The sequence below is a fragment of the Sorex fumeus genome, unplaced genomic scaffold (genome assembly GCF_029834395.1).
Source record: "Sorex fumeus unplaced genomic scaffold, SorFum_2.1 ptg000122l, whole genome shotgun sequence".
NCBI lineage: Eukaryota > Metazoa > Chordata > Mammalia > Eulipotyphla > Soricidae > Sorex > Sorex fumeus.
This window is the reverse complement of record NW_026606179.1, coordinates 34,845,759-34,868,265: the sequence shown is the minus strand read 5'-3', so window position 1 is coordinate 34,868,265 and position 22,507 is coordinate 34,845,759. Positions and strand designations below refer to the sequence as shown.

The 22,507-nt window shown below is 43.4% G+C and overlaps 1 protein-coding gene across 2 annotated transcripts in view; it reads left to right on the top strand.

Moving 5' to 3' along the window:
- Positions 1–4,066: 4,066 nt before the first annotated feature.
- Positions 4,067–22,507, top strand: part of TOX3 (TOX high mobility group box family member 3) — a 114,156-nt gene continuing 95,715 nt past the window's right edge. For both annotated transcript variants that reach the window (XM_056135910.1, XM_056135909.1), the window contains exon 1: positions 4,067–4,383. In XM_056135910.1, coding sequence (XP_055991885.1) covers positions 4,297–4,383 — 87 coding nt within the window. In that variant the 5' untranslated portion in view covers positions 4,067–4,296. The remainder of the gene's footprint in view (positions 4,384–22,507) is intronic.

The following is a 22,507-nucleotide window of genomic DNA, read 5'->3' as shown; positions in this document are numbered from 1 at the left end:
GGTTTAAATCAGAGCCAGAAAGAGTAGAGAAATAAAGTTTTTGAGTTCTGTCAAGATGTCAAAGAGTTTTCCTATTAAGTGAAGTTTGTGTATTACATCCCCCTCCTCCTAACCCCTTTTTAGAGATTCTTGGTTGACGTATACTATTCAATTAGAATTATCAAGCCATTAAGACTGACAGTTCAAACCCAAATCACTTAAAAACCCTATAAGGAGTTTTCTTATGTCCAGAAGTTGTATTTTGGCTGCATAGCGGATTCTTGGGTTACCCTTCTAAATCAATGACTGCTAGCCCTATTCAGCATGGATTCAAAGCATGTTTAAGATATGTTATTGAAGACATTTCTTCAAATTCAAGGCTAACTTAACACAAAGGAAACCTTTGTCTATGGCATTTCAGAAACAAAACTGCTGCCAGATTGAAAAGGGTGACACCCTTAAGATGGCAAATAGCATGTCAGTTACAATTGAAAAGCGTTATTCTAAAGTTTTTAATGGGCAGACTTCAAATCCACTGAAACCCATAAAATGAGATGATATTCATAGTGCAAGAGGGAATTTAATCATATGAAACAAAATATCATTTTATTTTGAAAGTATAGAAAGGATTAAAACAACAAAGCACACAAGGCCCCTCCCCTATGGTGTGTGTGTGTGTGTGTGTGTGTGTGTGTGTGTGTGGGTGTGTGTGTGTGTGTATGTGGTGTCCTTATTCAAATCAGAGGTCCCAGATGTGAAATCTTCCTTAACCACATTCTCTTAAAATGATATTACACTCGTACAACACTCTTTCCTCTACCTCTTTTCCTCATTCTTCCTTTACTTCCTTTCCCATTTGCCTTTTTTAAATGAGCATGTCTTTATGGCAAACATCTACGTAACCAAGCAGGGTTCAGGGTTGTTGGGGGACTGCTGTGATCCAGCTTGGGCTCTTGAACAGCCTGCCCTTGCCCTCTTCCTTAACCTTTAGTTTTCAAATATCCTGGAGGCACAGTGCCCTGCGTCCTGCCCCTTAGCTGTCTTTCTTCATCAGACCACTTCTCTCCGTAGCAGCGGGTGGGCCAGGACAGGTGGCTGAGGGGGACAGGGCATGCACACCTAAGGGCATGTGCATGGGTGTGTGTGTCTAACTGATGGTCCCTCTTAAAGACTTCCATATGTGTCAACTGGGGGACCTCTTCCTCAGACGCAAGCGCCAACCATGTCTGGCATGGAGTAGGCATGCAGTACACAGCCGTTGCATACATGGAGGCAGTGGGCAAAATTGGAAAGCTAGCAGACTTCCCAAATAACCTGTTTTTATTCTAGCCATTAAAAAAATGTTTTTAAATTCCCTCAACAGATTTATTTTCAGAAGGGTCAGAGTTTCTCTCTACACCCCTTAAACCAAGATCTACACTCAGATATCTTTTGCTTTCCTTCCCTCCTAAATCGTCATGATAAAATATTGCCTGAATGAATATTGTTTCCTCCCAAAGGCATTTGCTTTGAAACAGAGAGGGGAATTTTAAAAGAAAGGCCCCCCCTTTTTTTTTCTTCCGCAAAACAATAGTGAAGAGGTGGTATCCGGACCTGCCTGCCTCTACCCGGCATTGCTACTCCCCAGAGCCTCCCGGGAGCAGGTTTACATTCCTGTTTCTAGACTCCTTTTCTTAAAGCACAGCAGCTCACATGCAATCCCAGCGCCCGCAGCTAGTCGGGTTTCCACTGCGCATATTTGTATTCCTGATGCTCCACAGCTGATTACAACTTCAGGTTTAGTCTCTCTTCTAACTTTGATTATACTCTCCTTCATCCTCTACTGTAATCAAGCTCAGATTGCTCCAGATGCACGACAGAACGTACAGAAGGTGAGCAATCTGAGTGTGCCAAAGAAAACTCGTTCCCTAGCCTGGCGGGGTGGGGGGTAGGGGTGGGGGTGGGGGACTTCTTTGAACAACTCTCGGAGAGCAAAAAATAATAATAATAATAATTTCCCTTTCGGTACCCCAGATCAGCAGGCAGCTCCTCTCCCGCCACCAGATGAGGCACTATCCGCCATTGTTACATACTAATAGTGAAACTTTAAAGATGTTCTCTTGCTAGACAACAGGTGGCCACTGCAACCGGCTGCTCTGATTGGTGGAAAGGCCACAAGCGCCCAGTGGCCAGGAGAAAGGGCCTCCACTTCTGCGTTTCAAGAACCTGCTCAATGGGGTGTTGTCCTGATAATATCTCAGCTCACTGCCAATTTGTGCAACCCGCTGGGCCATTAGGGAGCGCCGCTGGGTTGTCAACGTTAAATGGAGGCTCTGGAGAGGAGACCAAAGCTTTTTCCGGGGGGAGGGGGATCGGAGTCAACCCGGGGACAATGTGAGCAGTTGTTCCTTTCTGAATACACACCGCGCTCTCGCAGTCTCCACACACAGACACACACACACACACACACACACACACACACACGTACAGTTTCGGCATGAGAGAAGAGCAAATACACAAACTTTCACCTAATTGAAGTTTATTTTTTCCTGCTTGGGCTCCAGGAGGATAATATTAGGCGAATGTACATACACAGGTGTCACCAAACCCCAAGTGCCTCCTGCGGTGGAGAACAGAGGCAACGGAAATCTTCACTCGTGTGCCGCTGCTCTGTGAAAGTTCCAAAGCCCTGGGCCAGCAAAGTATTAGTGTCAGCTAAAAGATTTGCAGATTTTCCCCCTCCGGTTAAAGTCGCTCCTCGACAGCGCCGAGATAACCACACCGAGGTCCTTTTCGTCTGGTATCAAATCTTGTCCCATCGCCAAAGGCGGAGGAAGGCCAAAACTCTCAAAGAAACCCAGAGCAATAAAGTTGAGGGGTGGGATGCGATGGTGTGTGTGTGTGTGTGTGTGTGTGTGTGTGTGTGTGTGCGCGCGCACACACACACACACACACACACACACACACACATAGTTTAAAAGGAAGGAAGAAATAAAAGGGTGTGCGCGCGAGGAAGTTAATCACCCAAAACCTTTTAGGAAAATTGGGACATTTTCTCTCGGAGAACAGTGAATGATCCGCCCGGATCCAGTTACTACAATGTCTTTCGAATACAAACAGGAGCAAAGAAAATAGCGCAGAGAACCGACTGCGAGGCTTAACCCGGGAAGGTCCCAGTCGGCCTACCTGTGAAAGGTCAGGCACCGACACCCCTTCTAGGACACCGCACAGGTGCGCCCACCTGGGCTCCCGGCTCTCGGGGCGGCCCCGGGAGCAGGTTAGCGGCAGGGTTAGGTGCCTCCCAAGTTCGGAACGTTGTCCTAGGACAAGGAAGGGGGCGGGTAGAGGGACCGGGGCAAGAATGGGGGTGGCGGAGGGTAGCCCGTTGCAAAGACAGAGGGAGCGGACGCCCAGGGTGCGCGAGTGGCGGGCCGGGGGGTGATCAGAAGGACGGAAGGGGGACCCCCGGGAGCAGCGGGCCGGCCGGAGCGGCCGAGGCCAGGAGGGGAGCGAGGAGCGCTCCGCGGCAGCGGGGACAAAGAGGACCGGAGAGGGAAGGGGGCTCGGTGCGGGGGCTGGGGGGGTGGTGGAGCAGAGGGGCCCGGGTCGGCCGAGGCCGGGTTCGGGGCTCGGCGCGGGGTGAGCCGCAGGGGCGCGCGGGCCGGCCGGCCGGCCGGGCGGGGTGGGGTGGGCGCGCCCCGAGGCGGGCCGGGCCGGGAGCGCACCGGCGGGGCGGGCGGCGCGCCAGCTGCCCGCGGTGGGAGGGGCGGAGCGGCGGCGGCGCGGGGAGGGGACCGGCGGCGGCGGCAGGAGGGGGAGAGAGAGAGAGCGCGAGAGAGGGAGAGAGAGAGGGAGAGAGAGAGAGAGAGGGAGAGAGGGAGAGAGAGAGGAGGGGCCGGGCCCCTTGTCTCCGCGGCTCCTCTCCTCAGTCCGCCCGGGAGGAGGAGGAGGAGGAGCGGGGCCAGCGCCGCCGCCGCCGCCGCCGTCCCAGCCTCGCCCCGCGCACCTGAACTCGCCGCGCCGCCCCGGGCCCCCCGCGCCGCGCCCCGGGCGCCCGGCCCGCGCGCTGCGCTGCCTCTGCCGCCCCGGCGGGGCGCGTCCCCCGGGCTGCCTCCCGCTCTCCCGCGGCTCGCGTGGCCGCGCCTTTGTGTGCGGCGGCCGCGGCTCCCGGGCTCCTCGGGCTCGGGTCTCTGCGCCCCTCCAGCCCCGAGTCCCGCGCGCCGCCCCCGGGCCACCCCGGCGGGGCGCTCCCGACGGTGGATCTAGCGGCATCGAGGAGGCGGCCACCGGCCCCGGCCAGCCCCATCCCCGGCCCCCGGCCCCGGGCCCGGCCCCGGCATGGATGTGAGGTTCTACCCCGCGGCGGCCGGGGACCCCGCCGGCCTGGACTTCGCGCAGTGCCTGGGGTACTACGGCTACAGCAAGGTGACCGGGCCGGGGCCGGGCGGGGGGCTGCGGGCCGGGGGCCACCTCGGCCGCCCAGGCGCTCTGCGCACCCCAGTTCACCGCGGGCTGCACTTTTCTTTGCCCCCTTTCCTACCCTCTCCACTCCTTTCCCTCTGCGCCTTCATCTCTGGCCAACTCTCGCTCCCTCTACTCTTCTGCCCCCTTACAACCCCCCTCCGTTTTTTTTTTTTGTTGTTGTTGTACCTCAGTGGGCGCTGAGCTCTGCCCCCTCTGCCTCTCCTCCCTCTGCCTGCCCCCTCTCTCGGACCCCTACTCTGCCGTGCATCCAACCCTCCCCCCACCCCAAACCCTGCCGACTCTCTTCGCGCTGCTCCTGAAATGCTAAGAGCAACCCGAGGTCCGAAAGAGGGGACTCGCATGTGATTCTTTGTTGTTGTTATTAGTAGACACGATCGCAGCCCCCTTAGCTGGCGGGGTGGGGTGGGCAGCGCGGGAGCCCCTCTGATTGCGTTGTCCGATCACCTCGCCCCCTCCAGCCCCCCGCCCCCCAACACACACACACACACACACACACACACACACTCACACACACACACTCCGTAATCCCCCAACCCGTGTCCATCCCCACTTACTGGAGAGCTGGACCTGGAGCCTCTCTGCAGGGGAAAGGAAAAACTTTTGAGCGTGCCCTGGTCGGGATGGGGATGGGCTGGAGGGAGTGGTGGGACCCCCCGCAGGTGTCCTTTGCCGCCTGCTGGCCAGGGCGCCTCGGACCGCAAACCACTGGTGCCCGCCCCTCGCTGGTCAGCGCGACGAGGTTCATTTGTTAGGGAGGGGTAGGCATTGCTTTTTGTTGTTGTTGTTGGCGTGTGTGTGTGTGTGTGTGTGTGTGTGTGTGTGTGTGTGTGGTGGGGGAATTAAGTTGAAGACCACACCGCACCTGGGGCCAGGCCACCTCCCCCGGCGCCAACTTGGAGGACCGAGCGTTGCTGGTGCCCCAAAGTGGCTCTGCTCTGGGAAGGGCCCGTGGCGGGGCCGGGCGGCACGAGTCAGTGCGACGGCCGCTTCCCTCGTGCCGGGGCGGCGCGGACCCGCGATCCCGCTCCTCCCGCAGGCCCCAGGGCCACGCTTTGGAGAAAACATCACCCCGAGGGCGACATTCAGAGAAAGAACTGAGCTCTGGATAGCCTGTGCCTTTTGAATGTGGTTTTTCTTTTTCCTTCCCCCGGCTCCTCCTCCTCCCCCCTTTCTCTTTCAAACCCTAGTTTGTTTATGATTGCTGGGATAACAGAGGAGGAAATAGGGAGCCCGCTGAAAGAAAGGTGCTATACAAAACTAATGAATAAATAACAGGAAGAGGAGGAATTGTATCTGGAGTGAGTAGCAGTTTGCTGTGCCCCGTGGCTGATGGAGGCTCCCGTTCCTTGCTAGTTGTTTGTACTCTGCTTCCCAAGTCCTGTGCTGAAGTTTGTGAAAAGACCATTAAGGTCTCTCTTTTTCCTCAGCCCAGCTCTGTGCCCTGCACACCAGGGCCTCTCCACCACTATAGAGGGAAGGGGCATATTCCACGTGTTTTAAGTTGTGGTGGTGGGTGGGATGGCCATGCTCTCAAAATTCCAGGAGAGATCCCTCTGGCCACTGAATGAGAGGCAAGAAAAGGCCTATTTCTAGACTCAGTGAAAGGTTGCTTTCTGTCCTCTGATTTTGGATTTACTCCGGTTATTAAATGCTTTAAAAAGTCCCCCATGTATACTCAGTTAGGGACTTAGGCAGCCTAATTAAGTATGTAGTGTTTCTGAGAATCCATCTAATTGTTCCAGTGGGGTATTATTTATCTCCCTACAACTTAGCTTGTGTATGCAAGCCTTGTATAGCCTGGCGTGTTCTTATTTTTGGAAGCCATTACCTTGCCTAATGTAACTACTTCTTTCCCTGATTTAAGATCAGCAACACTCCAATGACACCAAAATAGAAACCTTTTGTACTAATCCAGTCACTGCAATGCGTGGCAAATCTCTGTTCAGGAGGATCCCAAGGGTTCTCTAAGAGGAAATTGTGGGTGTTCTGTATGTGTCCGTTTTTACTTTTTGAGAAAGGTCATTTTGAGTCATTTTAAACTCAGAGCTTGTAGTTCAGAAATATTGAAAGCGGCATTATTTACTGAGATGATTGTTCAACTTAAGCAGTGGAGATGCAAGTGGATTCACTGTCATCTTTTCTTAATGCAGTTATTTGCCAGCAGTAACTTGTTTTCTTAGTAATTCAGCAATCTGGTCATCATGAGTGCTGTATGTATCCAAGTTATCAAAGTTAGAGAGCCCATTTAGTATTGGTAGAAATCAAATTGTACTGACATTAAGGGGTAGTTGCCTTTACTTCCTTGCAGATAAAAATGATTTTTAAACTTAGCCAGAAGACTTTATCCTCTTAGTCATAATTTCAGGAATGGGAATTTTTAAATGCAGGCTGCCGGGAGACTTTATTCTCTTACTCTTAGTTCTCTTAGTCTTAGACTTTATTCTCTTAGTCATAGTGATGATTTTTAAACTCAGCCACAAGTCTTTATTCTCATAGTCTTAAGTTCAGGAATGGGAAAAAATAAAGCTTTATTTCCTTTAATTGTATAGGGAGAATGTAGTGTAAGAGAAATCTTAACTTTAAATCTTAACTTTATGGGTATAAAGTTAATTATATAATGCTAATTAAAGGTATGTAGTATTTTTTTCACAAAAGCAAACGTGTATCTGTACGGTGCTGTTTGTTGTAGGTTTTCATGAGAAATGTACAAACATCAGAGACATGCCTTTATTATATTTGAAAATACTTGTTATTAATGTCAAAACTTAACTTCTGATGACATGTATTATCTTTTGGAATGGGAAATGATAAATATACAAGAAACTGTGTTTCTGCCCCAATTGATGAATTTATAAGAGGTGTGTTTCTGCCCTTTTCTTGTTTTAATGACTATCTGGGAAACTTTACAAGAAACTTTAGAACCCTCTGTTCCAGTCTTAACAAGTGAGAAGTTAGCGCTTATCTTTAAGTTTATTTACAAACCGTGAATAATAGGGTTTCATTCATTTCTCTTTTTAACAAATGACCAGAGTTCTTTGTATAAATTATATGCATGTGTATTATCTTCACATTCACTGTGTATATGGATCCTTTTTAAATGTCAGCACTCATGAAAGTGTACTCGGTCTATGGAGAATGGATGAAAGAGTTTTGAGAGTTCAAAAGTCGTTGCAAGTAGGAGAATAACTTCAAATAAAATATAGCCAGGATCATTAAAATCAGTTAATAATTCATGAACCAGCCACTGATGTATAAACTTAAAGTCATCTCTATTTTGTAAGGGCTAATTTCCATTTTAATTTCAAGTGGAAAATCTACTGTTTGAACTTTTCTTTTTCTGGGGTGCTAAATTAAAATCTGACTATCCATCTACTTAAGGGTATATTGCTCAAGTGAATTGGTGACCCATTGTCTACAAATCTGGAATTTTCTTTTACAGTGCTCACCAGTCTTAATGATATAATAGGCAACCTGTCAGTTGGCACATAGTTGTCACAAGTTTTCTACCTTAAATTAACTAAGATGTTTAACATGGTGTATAAGGAATTGAAAAAGTGTGTTAATAATGAACATTTTGATTAATATAAACATAGGTAATAATGAACATAGTATAAACTCTACTTAGAATTTTTTTCCTTAGGGGACCCCACCACTTCCTTTTAGTTTTCTTACCTTTTTATAGAATAGTTTTTTTTAATATAAAGCATGCTTTCTAATTATTATTGATCTGTTTAATTAAGACATTTTATGATGAATGCTTTCACTCTAGCTCAGTGGGGACTGCCTAGGTTAGCTTGAAAGGTAAGAGAACCTGCAGGATAACTTGCCATTTGTCTTTCTTTCTTGGAGACTCTGTTTCAAATTGAGAATATCCTGAGAGAGGATGTGATTGGAACTGTTCTTAAATTGATACCTTTAATAATAGGACTAATGCTTTTATTTCTAGGGTCTGGATTATGGGGGTGTTGAATTTTGAGAGCAGATGGAATGATTTCCATGTCAGATCTTCAATCAAGACATTAAAGTCACATTGTGAAAGAGAATGAAGTTTTTCTGAGGACCTCTTAAGAGTCAGAAATTTAGAGAGTTTATAGGGACAGTCATGTCTCCTCTGTGTACCTGCACATGGCCATGGCATTTGCAGGACAGCCTGGTTCAGATGAAGGTTGTTCTCAGTCCAACATTCATGATCAGTCTCTTCACATTCTTTCAGGAGAATAATAATCTGATTTTAAGTGAATTTTCCTGAAATGTAAATGCTGGCAACAAATTAATCATCATCAAAATCACTGTGGGACACCCCCTACCCCAAAATATGCTCGAGTATTTATTCTTTTAGAAGATTTTTTTACACAAGCTCATGCAAATGAAGATTCAAAAATCATTTTTTTGATAAGTCAAGTGACGATTTATATTCACTTCTATAGGCAGTTCTACTCCCATGTCTAACAGTGCAGTCGAGTGAGTGGAGCAAGTGGAATCTAACCACATTCAATATCCTTCTAATCTAATCATTTGAATTCTTTCACTTGTTAATTTTACGGTTTCAAGTCAATGGAATAGTTATAGATCAGGCGTTGGCAGACTGCAGCCCATAGGTCACAGCTGGCCTGCTGCCTGTTCGTGTATGGTTTGTGAGTTAAAGATGCTTTTTTACATTTTTACATGGTTGAAAAAAATCAAAGGAAGAATATTCATGACTGAAAATGACATGTCATTTGCATTTGTGTCTATAAAGAAAGTTTTACTGGAACATAGCCCACTCATGTGCTTATGTATTGTCTGTTGCTACATTCCCACAGTGTTGGCAGAATCAAGAGAAGTTGTGACAAAGTTTGTGGCCTCCGAAGCTTCAATATTGACTTTTTGCCCTTGAAAGAAAAAGTTTGATGACCCCCGTTCTAGATAATAAAACCCTGACTTCTTCCCTGCTCCAAACCTCAGGAGTAGAAAGAAAACTAAGTGAACAAGATGGAATAACTGGAAAATTTATTAACTCACAGAATGTTTCTAAAATGGTCCTAAAATAGTGAGTTCTCAGCACTTGCTATAAATTAGCCACCACTGATAAATTGTTGTGGGTGGGAACTTGTGAAAGATAACTTCTGCTTGGTCTCATCCCTAAGGGAAAGGGACCTGGGGAGCAGAGTTTTTAATGATTGCCATTTTCAGTATGCAGTCTTGATGGAAAGATTTATTTTAAGCTTAAGATCTTGCCTTGGCATGGCAGCTCCCAAACATTTGGATAGTTAGGTTATATCTTTAAGGATCAATGATCCTCAAGAAATAGGAGAAGAAATTTGTGGTTTCTGTAAAGAAGGCAAGACCCATAGTAGCAGAGGGGTCTCAGTTTGGCACAGAGGGCCTTTTTTTAGGAATTTGGTAGGTTCTGAGCACTCTTGATCTCCAAGTTGTGTCAAGACACTGAAATGTACCTACCCCCTTTTTTTAGTGTAATATATCATATCTGGGTTAAGGGTAATTAGTCGATACATCCGTGTTTTCTATCCAAACATCCATTAATTTTAATTTTGTAGTTCATGTGTGGTTTTATAGTATCTGTGTCAATAGATTTGTTCCTTGACATTCAGTTTTTTTTTTTAATTTTTTGAGGGGCATCTCAAGCAGTGCTCAGGTATCTGGGCCTACTTCCAGGGATACTTGGCTAACCAGGCTGGGAGATTCAATGATTGGGTCTGGTGATGTGGTGATGAGGTATTTAGTCACCTTTAGGACTACACTCAAGTGCTCAGGATGGAACCTGTAACCCCATGCATATAAGACATATATCCCTTGCCCTAGAACTATCTATCCCTGGTAACTTCCCCCCTGGTACTTTCCCTCACATTTGACATCTCTGTTGGCCCTTGCAAGACTTAGATTTCTAAGCATCTGGTTCATAGTAACTAATGGATAAAATGGCCTGGTGATGCTAACCAGAGGGCTAAAAAGTCTCCATTTTTCTAACCTGTGGTGTGGTGGTGGCATTCCTATGCTCAGTCCCACTAGCATATAGTTAACCAAAGAAAATTAATTTCACTCATTTGAGATGAAATCAGTGGAATGTTTGTGGTTGTAACACTCAAAGTAATGTAGATATTTCAAGAACATTATCCTTCAGGTGGAGGCTGAGTCCCCATTGAGAACTTGTTTTATTTAATCTGCATCAAAATGTCTTGTCCAAAAATCTGGTTTTCCAGATTTTCTACAGAAATGGTCATCAATTTGGCAGTGATGGGCACATACCCTGTAATGGTGGTGTCCTATGATTCTGATAGGCAAACTTTCCACAGTTCATCCTGGTTCTCTCCAGCCACTGTTTCTCTCTGTGGCCTTCTGTATTTCTCTCAGATTGCAGAGGGACTTTGAGTTTGAAAACTGTGATTAAGACAGGTTAAATGAACAGTGCATGATGCTCAGATGTAAGTGCCAGGGACTCATGGTCTTTGGAGAAATATGCTATCTGCAGTCCTTTAAGTGTGAAGGTTAGCAGATGAAACTGGAAAAGAAAGTAATGTGTGGTCATCTTGAGCATTATTTTTGGCATGCACAGGCATCACTTGGAGAGCTGTTTACAACACACTGTTGGGCTTGACCTCTAGAGAGTCTAAAACACAAGTCAGTGTGGGGCTCTCTGGTGACCGGATATTATGAGTCTGTAGGCCATGCTAGGCAGAAGGCCTAGCTGCAGAAGGCCTTCTGAGGACAGGCTGCGTGTAACTAAACACCCAACAAACAGTAGTGTTGACCATAAGGACATCTGTTTACTTACACAGAAGTCGTTAGATAGATGGTCTCAGACACTTTTGGATGGTTCTGTGATATCTTTCAGGGCCCTTTTAAATTTTTCCTCCTTTTTTTCCCCGTCCTTCTGGGAATTGCAGCATTCTCGGCCCGTGTTCATAGATTGGTGCCTATAGTTCAGGGTAAGTGTGTACAGTGGGAAGCTAGGCAGTGGTACTGGTGAGAGAGACTGAGAAAGATCACACTCTCCTTCTCTACCTCTTTTATCAAGAAGAGGCATTTTTGAAACAGTCTCTCTAGACTTATACAAAAAATCTTATCTAATAGAAGTGGGTCACATGCCTGAGCCTAGGCCTTCAGTGTTGAAGGAAATTGCTTAGATCAATCCAGTGTTATCTCCAGGAATGGGGCTGGGGTGGGGGCTGGTGGGTTTGTGGGAGGTGATGGACTAGTGTTACATGAGCATAAATGATACCGTGTTGCATTAGCAAGGAAAAGGGCTTGTCAGTCAACTGTATTTCTAGTTGCAAAGGCAGCCTACAATATCTTCTACTGGGTACAAGAAGAATGTTAGTGTACTGGTGGTTGGGTTGAAGTTGTGCTTTGTGAAGCTGGGTCTAACCTTTTGACTGGATTAGTATAAAAACCAATGAGATGTGATGCAGTGTCTGGGAAACTGCCATCACCTGATTGAGATAAAGCATGGGAGGGATTTGCACTAAGGAGACGTGGCTATGGGTGGAAGAGAAGACCCAGGACAGAATGTCTCTAATTTAGGAAGGGAGAAAGAGGAGGCAGGGAGGCTTAGAGTGTTTGAGCTTGGAGATGAGTAAACCCTGAACAGAAGCAGAAAAATCAGAGGGGATGCAGGATAGAAATTCAAAAACGAAGCTGTTTTTAAAGCTTATTTTGGTGGAGTATTCCCACAGAGACATCAAACATATTAGACATTTATGAATTAAAACATTTCATGTTTGTTTTTTTATGTAACAGGTGCAGTTTCAAATTGGATTTTGTGACATGTTAATACTGTTATAAGTATCTTGGAGCATCTGTTTTGAGTATATTAATAAGGGAGGGTGGAATTTTTTTCTAAGTATACTTACAAACTCAATATATTTTGAAGTTGTTCAAAATTCAGTCCTTTAAGAAAGAAAACCTGTTTAAAATATAAGGAATAGAAGCTTTTGTTCAAGGTCTGTATGAGCTTCTGACAGGTTTTATCTTCTCTCTTTGTAGTAGATCATTTTAGTTTCTTTGTTGCCTAGGTTTGTATCCTTAATCCCTTCCTCAGGGAGGCCCTGCTCTCTTAAATATGTTCTGTGCTTGTGTAAAACATGTCAGCGATTGGAAAATGGCCTTGTTGTATGACAGGCATTAGGTATTTAATATTAATTTAACATTACTTTGTTTATAAAAGAAAAATTGAAATGTTTTGATAATCTGTATTTTAAGCAAATAGACTAAAATCAAGAGGTATTTGGATTACCCTCCAAATACATGGTTGAATGAATTAGAGCCATTATTTTGGAAGAGATAGATGCTTTAAGCTGGATCCATCTGTTCCAAATGTTGCCAGTTTTGTGGACATTTCTACATTGATAGAATTGTTTCTGTAGAAGCATTATACTAAATATGGTGATGCAAGTGAGTTTTTAGAAAATATTGTAATATGATGAAATGTAAATAACTACCATATTTTGAAGGTGTTTCAGTGACTTCTGCAACTGATTGGTGATGAGCCAGGTATTTTGCTGAGCCAAAAAAAATAATAAAAATTTTGCCCTTTGCTTTTGGAAAATCTTTCTGGCATACAAAGTAGACCTGATTAGGTACCTTTTATGAAATATGGGTTGAAAATTACTTTTCCTGAAAACAAATAAGTTAGATCTAGAAGTACTAGCCACTGAAAATCATGCCAAATAGATCAGTTTTTTGCTTCTTAATAACTTACAGAGAAATATAGCACTTAATATTTTATTTATTGTAAAAGACCTATTAGAATTCTCTTACAAAATATATGGAGACATTAATGAAACCATTGTACTAACAGTGAAAATTCTATTGATTACTACTGGAAAAAAAGTTCAAACTGGGTGAAATATATACAAAAGGGTCTATATATTCCCCCCCCCCCCCCCCCCCAGAATATCAGTGAGGATTTTCAAGGAATGTTGTTGAGCCTTTTTCTGTTAGCACTGCTTGCATCTGATTGGCTGCTGTTTTGCTTAGACTGGACTGGGTTGTAGAAGACACAAGGAACAGCTTCCAGTTAATGTTCCCACAGCTCTGCCTGCAAGACAGAGACTCTTTCACTTGTTTTAGCAGAATCTCTGGATTGAATCTCTGGACAGACTTGAGTCTCACAACCAGATAAAAAGTCACTTCTCTCCATCCCAGAAGAGTGGGTGCTGTCATGTCTGTGGAAACCACAAGAGCTCAGAGTCACCAGAAGCAGTGGTTCTCAAGCAGAAAAAGTGCTGGTATCACAATGAGGAAAAGTGGGGGTTGGTGGAAAAAAATTCATTTAAGAGGTCAATGGGAAAAAAGCCAGATACTTTGGGAGATTTCTAAGGGTTTGAATTATCATTTTTTTTATCATTGCTCTTTAATGCAAGCCAGAAGTAGGCCCTGCTTGTTAAGCATATATCATGATTGTTAATGCTTGTTAAGAATGCCATTTTTAAAGGCAAACATTAGAAGTGTTCTACCATTGGTCCCGGAGCAATAGTGCAGTAGGTAGAATGCTTGCCTTGCACATGGTGAACCTGTATTTGATCCCAGGCATCCCATAAGCACTTGAGCCCCACAGGAGGGATCCCTGAATACAGAGCCAGGAATAAACCTTGATCAAGGAGTGTGGTCCCCAAACAAACAAACAAACAAACAAACAAAAAAGTGGTCTGCCTTTGTGAAACCTCTGGTTGGTAGAGGATCAGCTATGTACATCTTGAGTTGTGCATGAATGTGTGTGTGTGTATGTGTGTGTAAGTGTGTATGTAAGGGGTGTATACTATGCTGGTAGACATCTGACTCAAGCAGAGATATCTGATATCAGTGGATGGTGTGGTTGAAAGTGTTTGAGAGCAGATTGGAAGAGGGATCCTATGATGGGGTTATGGGTGTGGTCAGGTAAAAGTTTTCCATTAGGCAGAGAATAGACCAAAAAAAAAAAAAATGGGAGTTTTGTAGAAGAGTGATAAAGGAATTCCAGGATTGGCTTCGTGCATGAGCAGTAATATGTTAACAGAGTTATAGGAAAGGTCTGTCCTGATGTCCCATGACACAGTGTTCAGAGATGTGACATCTGTTTAAAACTGTCCTGTGGTGGGAATTGTGGTTGACTGAAACCAAGTTGTGGAAGGACAAAAACATCAGGGGAAAGAGCTGTGGTTTTGTTTAGTAGGTACTAGGAGAAGCCAGATAAGTGAGAAGATACTTTGAAGATAGTACCTGAGAAGGTTTGAGGACAAAACCCTTTCTTTATCTTATCCTTTAACATTGCTCTTCCTTCTTGCCAAAGATTTCAGCCTTCAGGTTGGAGGCCATGTCACCTTCAAACATGATCCAGCCATTACAAAGTATCTATTTCAAGTGTTCTTTTTTTCCACTGTTCATTCACAGTTTTCCTATCTTCACTAGCCTTTCGACAGCCTGCATCTGTTTTTGCACTTTTGTTTACCCATTTGGTCATTTCTTGTTTATCTCTGCACTAAAATGTAAACTCCAGGAGGGTAGGATCTGTCTACTTTTGTGCCTCTCTAGGGCTAACATCTAAAAAATACTTCACACATCAAGCAATGTGGTAAGGATTAAACAAGAGGTGAATAAGTACATATACAGATCCAATTTGACCTGGTGTTATTTTGCTTAATATAACAATGGCTATTCATGTGTCCAGCTAACCCCTCGGTTATATGGAAGAAAGAGAGAATGGATGGCAGTGCAGGAGTGTTTGATAAGCTGCATTCAATTTTTTTAGTTTTCAATCCCTCCTTGAAGGATCTCTTTGGAGGACCTCTCTTTGGAAGCTTGATTCATCATGAGCATAACTTTTCTGTCCTTTCTTCAGTTTGGGAGTTTTATTTTGGGCATGCTTAAAATATCTGGTGATTTATGTTCTTTGCAGGGACTGCAAATCCATATGTCCTAATTTTAATTGATTATCTATATTTTAGGCTCAAATTTCTTTTCAAAAGACCTTCTGAGTTTTTCTATTGCCATTTTTCAAGTTCTAAAGTTTTGAACATTGGTCAATATTTAAAATCTAGACTAAAAAAAAGTAGATATATATTTTTTTCTTTTTTGGGGTCGCGCTGCTCAGGAGTTATTCCTGGCTCTGAACTTAGGAATTAATTCCGGTGGGGCTCGGGGGACAGACCATAAGGGGTTCAAGGGCTCAAATCTGGGTCAACTGCATGCAAAACAACTGCCCTACATATAGTCCTATCTCTCTAGCCCCATGTTTTTACTTTTTTTCTTCTTTTTATCAAACCCAGTTTACCTCTGATTACTTACAGCTGTACCCCAACTGAGCCTCCTTCCTCATAGAGCTGCAGTTCTCTCTGTACTTTCTTTTTCATCCTCTGGTCCCTTTTACTAACCCTTGTTTTCACAGCCTATAGAACACAAGACAAGTCAGCTAGCTCCCCTCAGCAGTCAACCTGCAGCTCTTTTCTCTCAGTATGAATTAAGGCTAGTCTAAGTTAGTATCATTTTTCAACTCTGGGAACCAAAACTCTGTTTTCCTCACTAAAAATTAAAGCTGTCTAGATTGTGTAATCCTTTTGTTCATCTCTTCATCTTCTAATTTTTGGCATATCCCAGCCAGATCCGTCTTTCCGCAGTCTTAGAAAGGGATGGTAGCCAGAGTGAGAGTACAGCAGTTAGGGATTTTGTCTTACACACAGCCAACCTGGGTTCAATTCCCGGCATCCCATATGGTCCCCCAAGCACTACCAGGAATAATTCCTGAGTGCAGAGCCAGGAGCAACCCCTGAGCTCTGTGTGTGACCCAGAAAGAAAAAAAAAGGGATGGTTGGGGTTGGGGCAAGATGGCAGCAGGGGGGTGGAGTGGTGGGGAGGAACGTTCCTGGAGAGAGAATAAGTAAGATGCTTACCTGCATGTGACCAACCTGGTTTTATGACTGGAATGACATACGGTCCCCTGAGAACTACCAGGGGTCTCTCCTGAGCACAGACCTAGAATATCACAATGTATAGGTCTCTCTAAATCACCCTATCCCTCTGCCCCAAGAAGGGAATGGTTGACTTTCACTTTTATGAGGAACATTGATATCAAGAACAGAAATTGATTATATCCACACTCCTCTAAAATCAGAAACCAGGGCAAGAGCAATAATATTGCGGATAGGGTGCTTGTAAGCAAATGATTTGGGTTCAGTCCCTAGCATCCCAGATGGTCCCCTGAGCAGCATCAAGAGTGATCCCTGAAAACAGCCAGGAGTAAGCCCTGAGCACTGCCAGGTGTGGCCCCAAAACAGAAGCAAAGCAAAGCAAAACAAAACAGAAACCATTTCTTACCCAGCCCCAGAAGAGAGAGGTTTGTCTACACTTTGGGATTAAATGCTTCCAGCAGGGTTTCTCCTTTCTGAAGGCTGACTATTGGTCTGCAGATGACCCGCTTTCTGTTGTTCTGTTCCTCTGTACTGTCAACATGCCTAGATATCTTCTTTCTTCCACAATACGTTGCCCAGTCTTCAGTTGGTTGGGTGCCACCTCTCTTCACAACTTTCTCTCTCTCTCCTCACTCAATCTTCGTTATAATATGCTTTCTATTTTTGTTTCTAAGTCAGATTCCCTCATCTCCAATTCATGTAAAATGAAGACTGCCACCAATGGAACATGCTATCACTTTGCATACAAAGAAGACAATCCTAAAAATAAACACATGGGGAGTATAGCTGGGAATATAGGGGAGTGTTGAAAGCTCACCTGAGACCTTGCTTCCCTAAAGCTCTGCTCTGTCTTGCAAAAAGAGATTTACAAGTGTTAGGGAGGTTGTAGGAGATGTGTCAGCAGCAAATGGACACTTGAGACTTTGGTGATCCCTGGGGCCTTGAAAGGATACGTGAAATTGAGTGACTTTCAAGATGAAGCATGGGCCTGAGAGTTGGCATTGCTAGCAAGTCCTGGGTTACCTTGGGCTCCATGTCTATGATCTCCTTACACATGATCACCCTGCATTCTATGCTCTCTTACATTACTAAAACTTTATATTCTGTATAGTCAGCTCTCTCTTGTCAGATCATACTTAATTCATGCAAGAACATGGGGTGCCTTCTTCAGTCTAGACACTGCTTCAAGTTTTGGGGTGTGCTAGCAATTGCCCATTCTATGGCTTCCTTTTTTTTTTTTAAAATCTCCCTCTCTCCCATGTATCTGCTCCATAATATTTTATATCAAAAAGCTTCTCCTAACTCTTGGTCCCTCCTCCAGTCTGCTGCCCTCCCTCCTCATCATCACGGGCAGTGGGAAATATTCTCTTTAAGTTTGGTGTCTTGCTCTTTTGTTTAGTATTTATTTGTTTTTTCTTTGCATGTGGATTCTTTTTCTATGTGGATTCTGCCTATAGTGGTTTCCTGTTGTTGTGTTGTATCATTCATCTGTTGCTGCATATAAAAACTAACCTTGTGATTTAAAACAAACGGTGCATTTTGCATGGTCTTCTGCAAGTCAGCAATACATCTTGGACTCGCAGTTGCAGGTGTTCTAGCTGCATTCCCTTTTGTGTGTGCTGCCCATCCCAGGTCAGCTGGGGAGTTTGCTAATGAAGGCTGGATGCCTGTTAAGCTATCTCATTTCTCCTGTATGTAGTTCTTCATTTCCAGCATGCTGAGGTATATATACGAGCTCTTGACTTTTGAGCTAAGGTTCAAAAGTATTACAGTGTTCCTTCTACAACATCTAGCTGACCCAAAGCAAGTCATAAAAGGAGTCCATATTTGTGGGAGAAGAAATAGGAAGGGCTACACAATCATATTACAAAGGAACATGGATCTAGGAGGTGTGAAGAATTGTGTCTGTATTTGCAACCTGCCCCAATATCTTAAATCTTCACCTAAGATTCACCTACATTTCCTATAGGGGTTGTCTTTCTATCCGCCATCAGTTCAAGTCCAGTGTGAACTATAAGGAAACCTGCACTGCCTTTACCTCCCGAGTTCCTCTTGACCTTTTGTCATGCTTTTCCTCCCTCCCTTTTTCCAAACTTTCTCAGACCTACCAGTGATCAGGGCTTGCTCTTGCCTCTGCATTCCTGAAGGGGTATTGGGGACCATATGGAGTGCTGGAATTGAGGCCCCATAGGTTGATAGTGTTGTAAGGCGAGCACCCTAACCTAACTGTGCACTCTCTCCAGCCCTTCCCTCAACCTTTCTGTGTACCAAAAGCTCATTTTGATCACTGGGCCTTTCCTCTTCTCAGTACAAAGATCATTGTGTCATCCTCATTTCCCCATCCTTCTCTTTTACTCGTCTTTTTTTCCTTATCCCTAACACCCTCATCTAGTCTATCATAATTCAGCCTCTGCTAGAGAAATGGTTCTTCTTCGATTCTACTTTATATTTTCCACCTTCAATTTAATCTGTGCTCCACTTCCTCCAAAGAATACCTTATAAGCTGTCATTTTCTTTTTTAAAACACACACTCATGTCTTGATTTGTAGCAGTTCTTTTTCAGTCTTATAACCTTCACTTTGGCCATATCTAGCTACCATCGGTATAAATAGTTACTTATTTTTTTTACCTTGACTCACTTTTAAAATTATATAACTAATGTGTAAGATAGCCTTGTACTGCTTGTAGTTGATAAAAAAAATCCATATGCCCAAAGTATACATATTTAAAAAATTAATGTTATTAACATGAAATTAATCTATGCATAATAGATACAAATACATCCTGCTGCCTACAGGATATATTTATGTTGTGTCTTTATTATGTTGTGACAGCAAAGACTCTCCATATCAAGTATCAAAGTTACCACATGAAGCAAAAGCAAAATCCTTAGAGAAAATCTGGTGAGGTTTCTTAAATGTTAGAGTTTTGCTGTGGGTTATTGCATTGGTTATAGACCAATGTCTTTGTAGTCTGTCTTAATAGTTTTGCACATTACTTAGAGGTATTAGTAGTTTCTGAAAATACTAATTTAAAATCACTCTTTCACATGTTCCTCAAAGGCCAGTTGTTGATAGTAAAAAACTTCCTTGGTAGCAGAATTGCACTCCTCTATACTAATAATTCTCAAATAGTCTCTCTGATTTAACAGGTTTCTAATTATGAATGGGGTCAGACTCTATACTAGATTTGCCCTTTTATTCCTTGTTTCAGAATTCTAGAAAACACTAGTTATGATCTATACTGCTTTGATCATCAGAGCTCCTCTTCAAACTTAGACTTTTGGAAATACTCTCCCTCAAGCAGGTATAACATGGAGGGTTGCAATTTATGCCATTCCATCCTCTACATTTATTGAGTCTGCAGGCTTGTTAGGGAGAAATCTGTGGGTGTTCAAGGCAGAAACCAAGTGAAGGCAAACCAAATCAAGCTAAAGGAATTTTGATAGACTAGTGAGAAGAATAGTGATTATAGAAGACAAGTGACTATGGCTCAGAGTGATGGAGAAGATTGTTACAGAGAGAGGCAGGCCAGAAACAGCATCTGGTGTGGAGAGAAGGATTTTTTATTTTTTGGGAAGGGGAGGAGAATGAGGTTTTGAATGTTTATTTTTCATTTTTATTCTTTTATAATTTTATTTATAAAGAATCATGATTTACAAAGTTGATAGTTGAGTTTTAAGCATATAATATTTCAACACCAGTCTTATCACCAGTGTCAACTTCCCTCTTCCAGTGTTCCCATACAGTATTACCTGTTTCCATACCTATCCCCTGTCTTACCGCCATCCCTCTCCCCATCTTGACAGGGAATGTTACAAAGCTTGATGGTAGAAGCTTATATGTCATGTTTTTATGTTATTGGTATATTGCTGTATTGGTATATTGCTGTATATCACTCACATCACCAATATAAACATAGACCTGACCCCCGTTCTTCCATTACTTATCTCCTTTTCTTTTGTCCTTAGGAAAAGGAATTTTTTTCTTTTACCTTTTTGGGTCATACCCAGCAATGCTCAATGCTCATGGCTCTGTACTCAGGAATTACTCCTGGCAGTGCTTGGGGGTATATGGGAAATGTATGATATGGAATGCCAGGGATCGAACTTGGGTCACCCACGTGCAAGGCAAATGCCCTCCCCACCATACTATCACTCTACCCCGGAAAAGAATATTTAAAAAAAAAGAATGGATCAAGTTTCATTCTCTACCCTGATGATGGGCCCACATCTCAACATAAGAGTTATATTCTCAGCTTTTTCCCCTCTGGAGAGGTCCATGTTCTCTCGAATACATCTTTCTCTCTCTTCCTTTCCCCTGCATTCCTCTGAGTAAATTTATTTAAATCTGTTTTGCTTCATGAAAAATAAGAAGAAAGAATTAAATTCAACCCTTAGATAATAGATGCCTTAGATGATAGACAACCCCTTATTTCTCTCCCTTTTAAAACAGCCCCATACATTAAAATTCAGCTTTCTTGGAAAAGATTCTTTCCTGCTGATAAAATTTGTTCTCATACCTAGTTATTGATCTAGCGTTTTGTCCTGTGGTGTCTTAATCAGAAATTATGATCTTGAAGTCTCAGCCGTATGTGTAGTCCTTTTAAGAAAACTTTGTTGCAAGATGTGGGGGTGGCAGGTGATCTGAACAAGAGCATGACTCTGTGTATGTGGATGACTGAGATCAGTGTGAGGTTTGTGTAGCTGAGGAAGCTGAGGGCTGTGATGCAGGTTTTATATACCACTCCACAGTAGCTTGGGGTACTCCATTGAATTGCATATTTTTAAGGCTTCCTTTTGAATTAAGAATATTGAATCTTGTTTTTAGAGCATCATTTCTCTTTTGGGTGTTCAATTTACAAATGTTACTAATCATCACTCTTAAAACCATGATTAACCCAGAAAGAGAGAGAGAGAGAGAGGGAGTCAGAGGGAATGTGCCTGCCACAGAGGTTGGGGGTGGGAGGAAGTAAGGGTAGGGGTGGCGGGAGGGATACTAGAAATATTGGTGATGGAGAATGGGCATGGGTAGAGGGATGGGTACTTGAACATTGTATGACCGAAACATAATCATGCCAGTTTGTTAGTCTATCTCATGGGGATTCACTAAAATAAAAATGATTTTTAAAAAAAGAAAAGAAAACCATGATCAACTAGAAAGTCTTAGGTTATTATATCAGGAAGAGCTATAAAAATCATTTAGTTTGATCTTCTGGCTTTTTTTTCCCTTCTTCGCTGGACTGGGTGATACTCAGTGCTCACGGATTTTGACTTTTCAGGGATTATGTTTGGAGGGATTTGGGCACCATATGGAATACCAGGGATCAAATCTGGGTTGGCCGCATGCAAGGCAAACACCCTGACACTGTACTATTGTTCTGGCCCCCTCTTCTGGTTACTTTTGACCTTCTCATTCTCAGTTATTTGCATTAACTGCCAGGAATCTTGAAGTTCAACCTGAAACCCATCCACCTCATCCAAGAGAGTAAACTCTAGTCCTATGTTCAGGGCATCTTAACTTCACTGTTCTTTCAATTTTAATTTTTCTTTACTTTGATCTTGTAAGTCTTATTATTATTATTTTGTATGGAGACAAGCAGGTTCTGAATATATACTTAAAGTCCTTATGAGTATGATGAATATGTTTATATAGTTTAAAGAATACTTTGTGTATCTTTCAACTAGGGAAATTTCCACTTTAAAATATTTGTCTCCTTAAATCACAAACAAACAACAAACACTATTCTCCCGTTGCTCATCAAATTGCTCGAGTGGGCCCAGTAACGTCCCCATTTTGAGACTTGTTACTGTGTTTGGCATATTGAATACGTCACAGGTAGCTTGCCAGGCTTTGCCATGCGGGCGAGATACTCTTGGTAGCTTGCCAGACTCTCTGAGAGGGGTGGAGGAATCGAACCCGACTCGGCCGGGCTGGCTGAGGGCAAGGCAAACACTCTACCACTGTGCTATTGCTCCAGCCCCTCCTTAAATCAGTATTGTAAAACTAACAATGTCCTATTCAACCCCAACCTGGACATATTCCTTTGAAAGAATGGATGTCATTCTCAATTTATAGAAGTTGCTGTAATTTGTTCTTTATAGGCTATTTCCCTGACAATTTTAGAACCCGTGGAAATAATAAAAATAAGAAAATTGGTGCATGTCTGAGATTTCAATATCT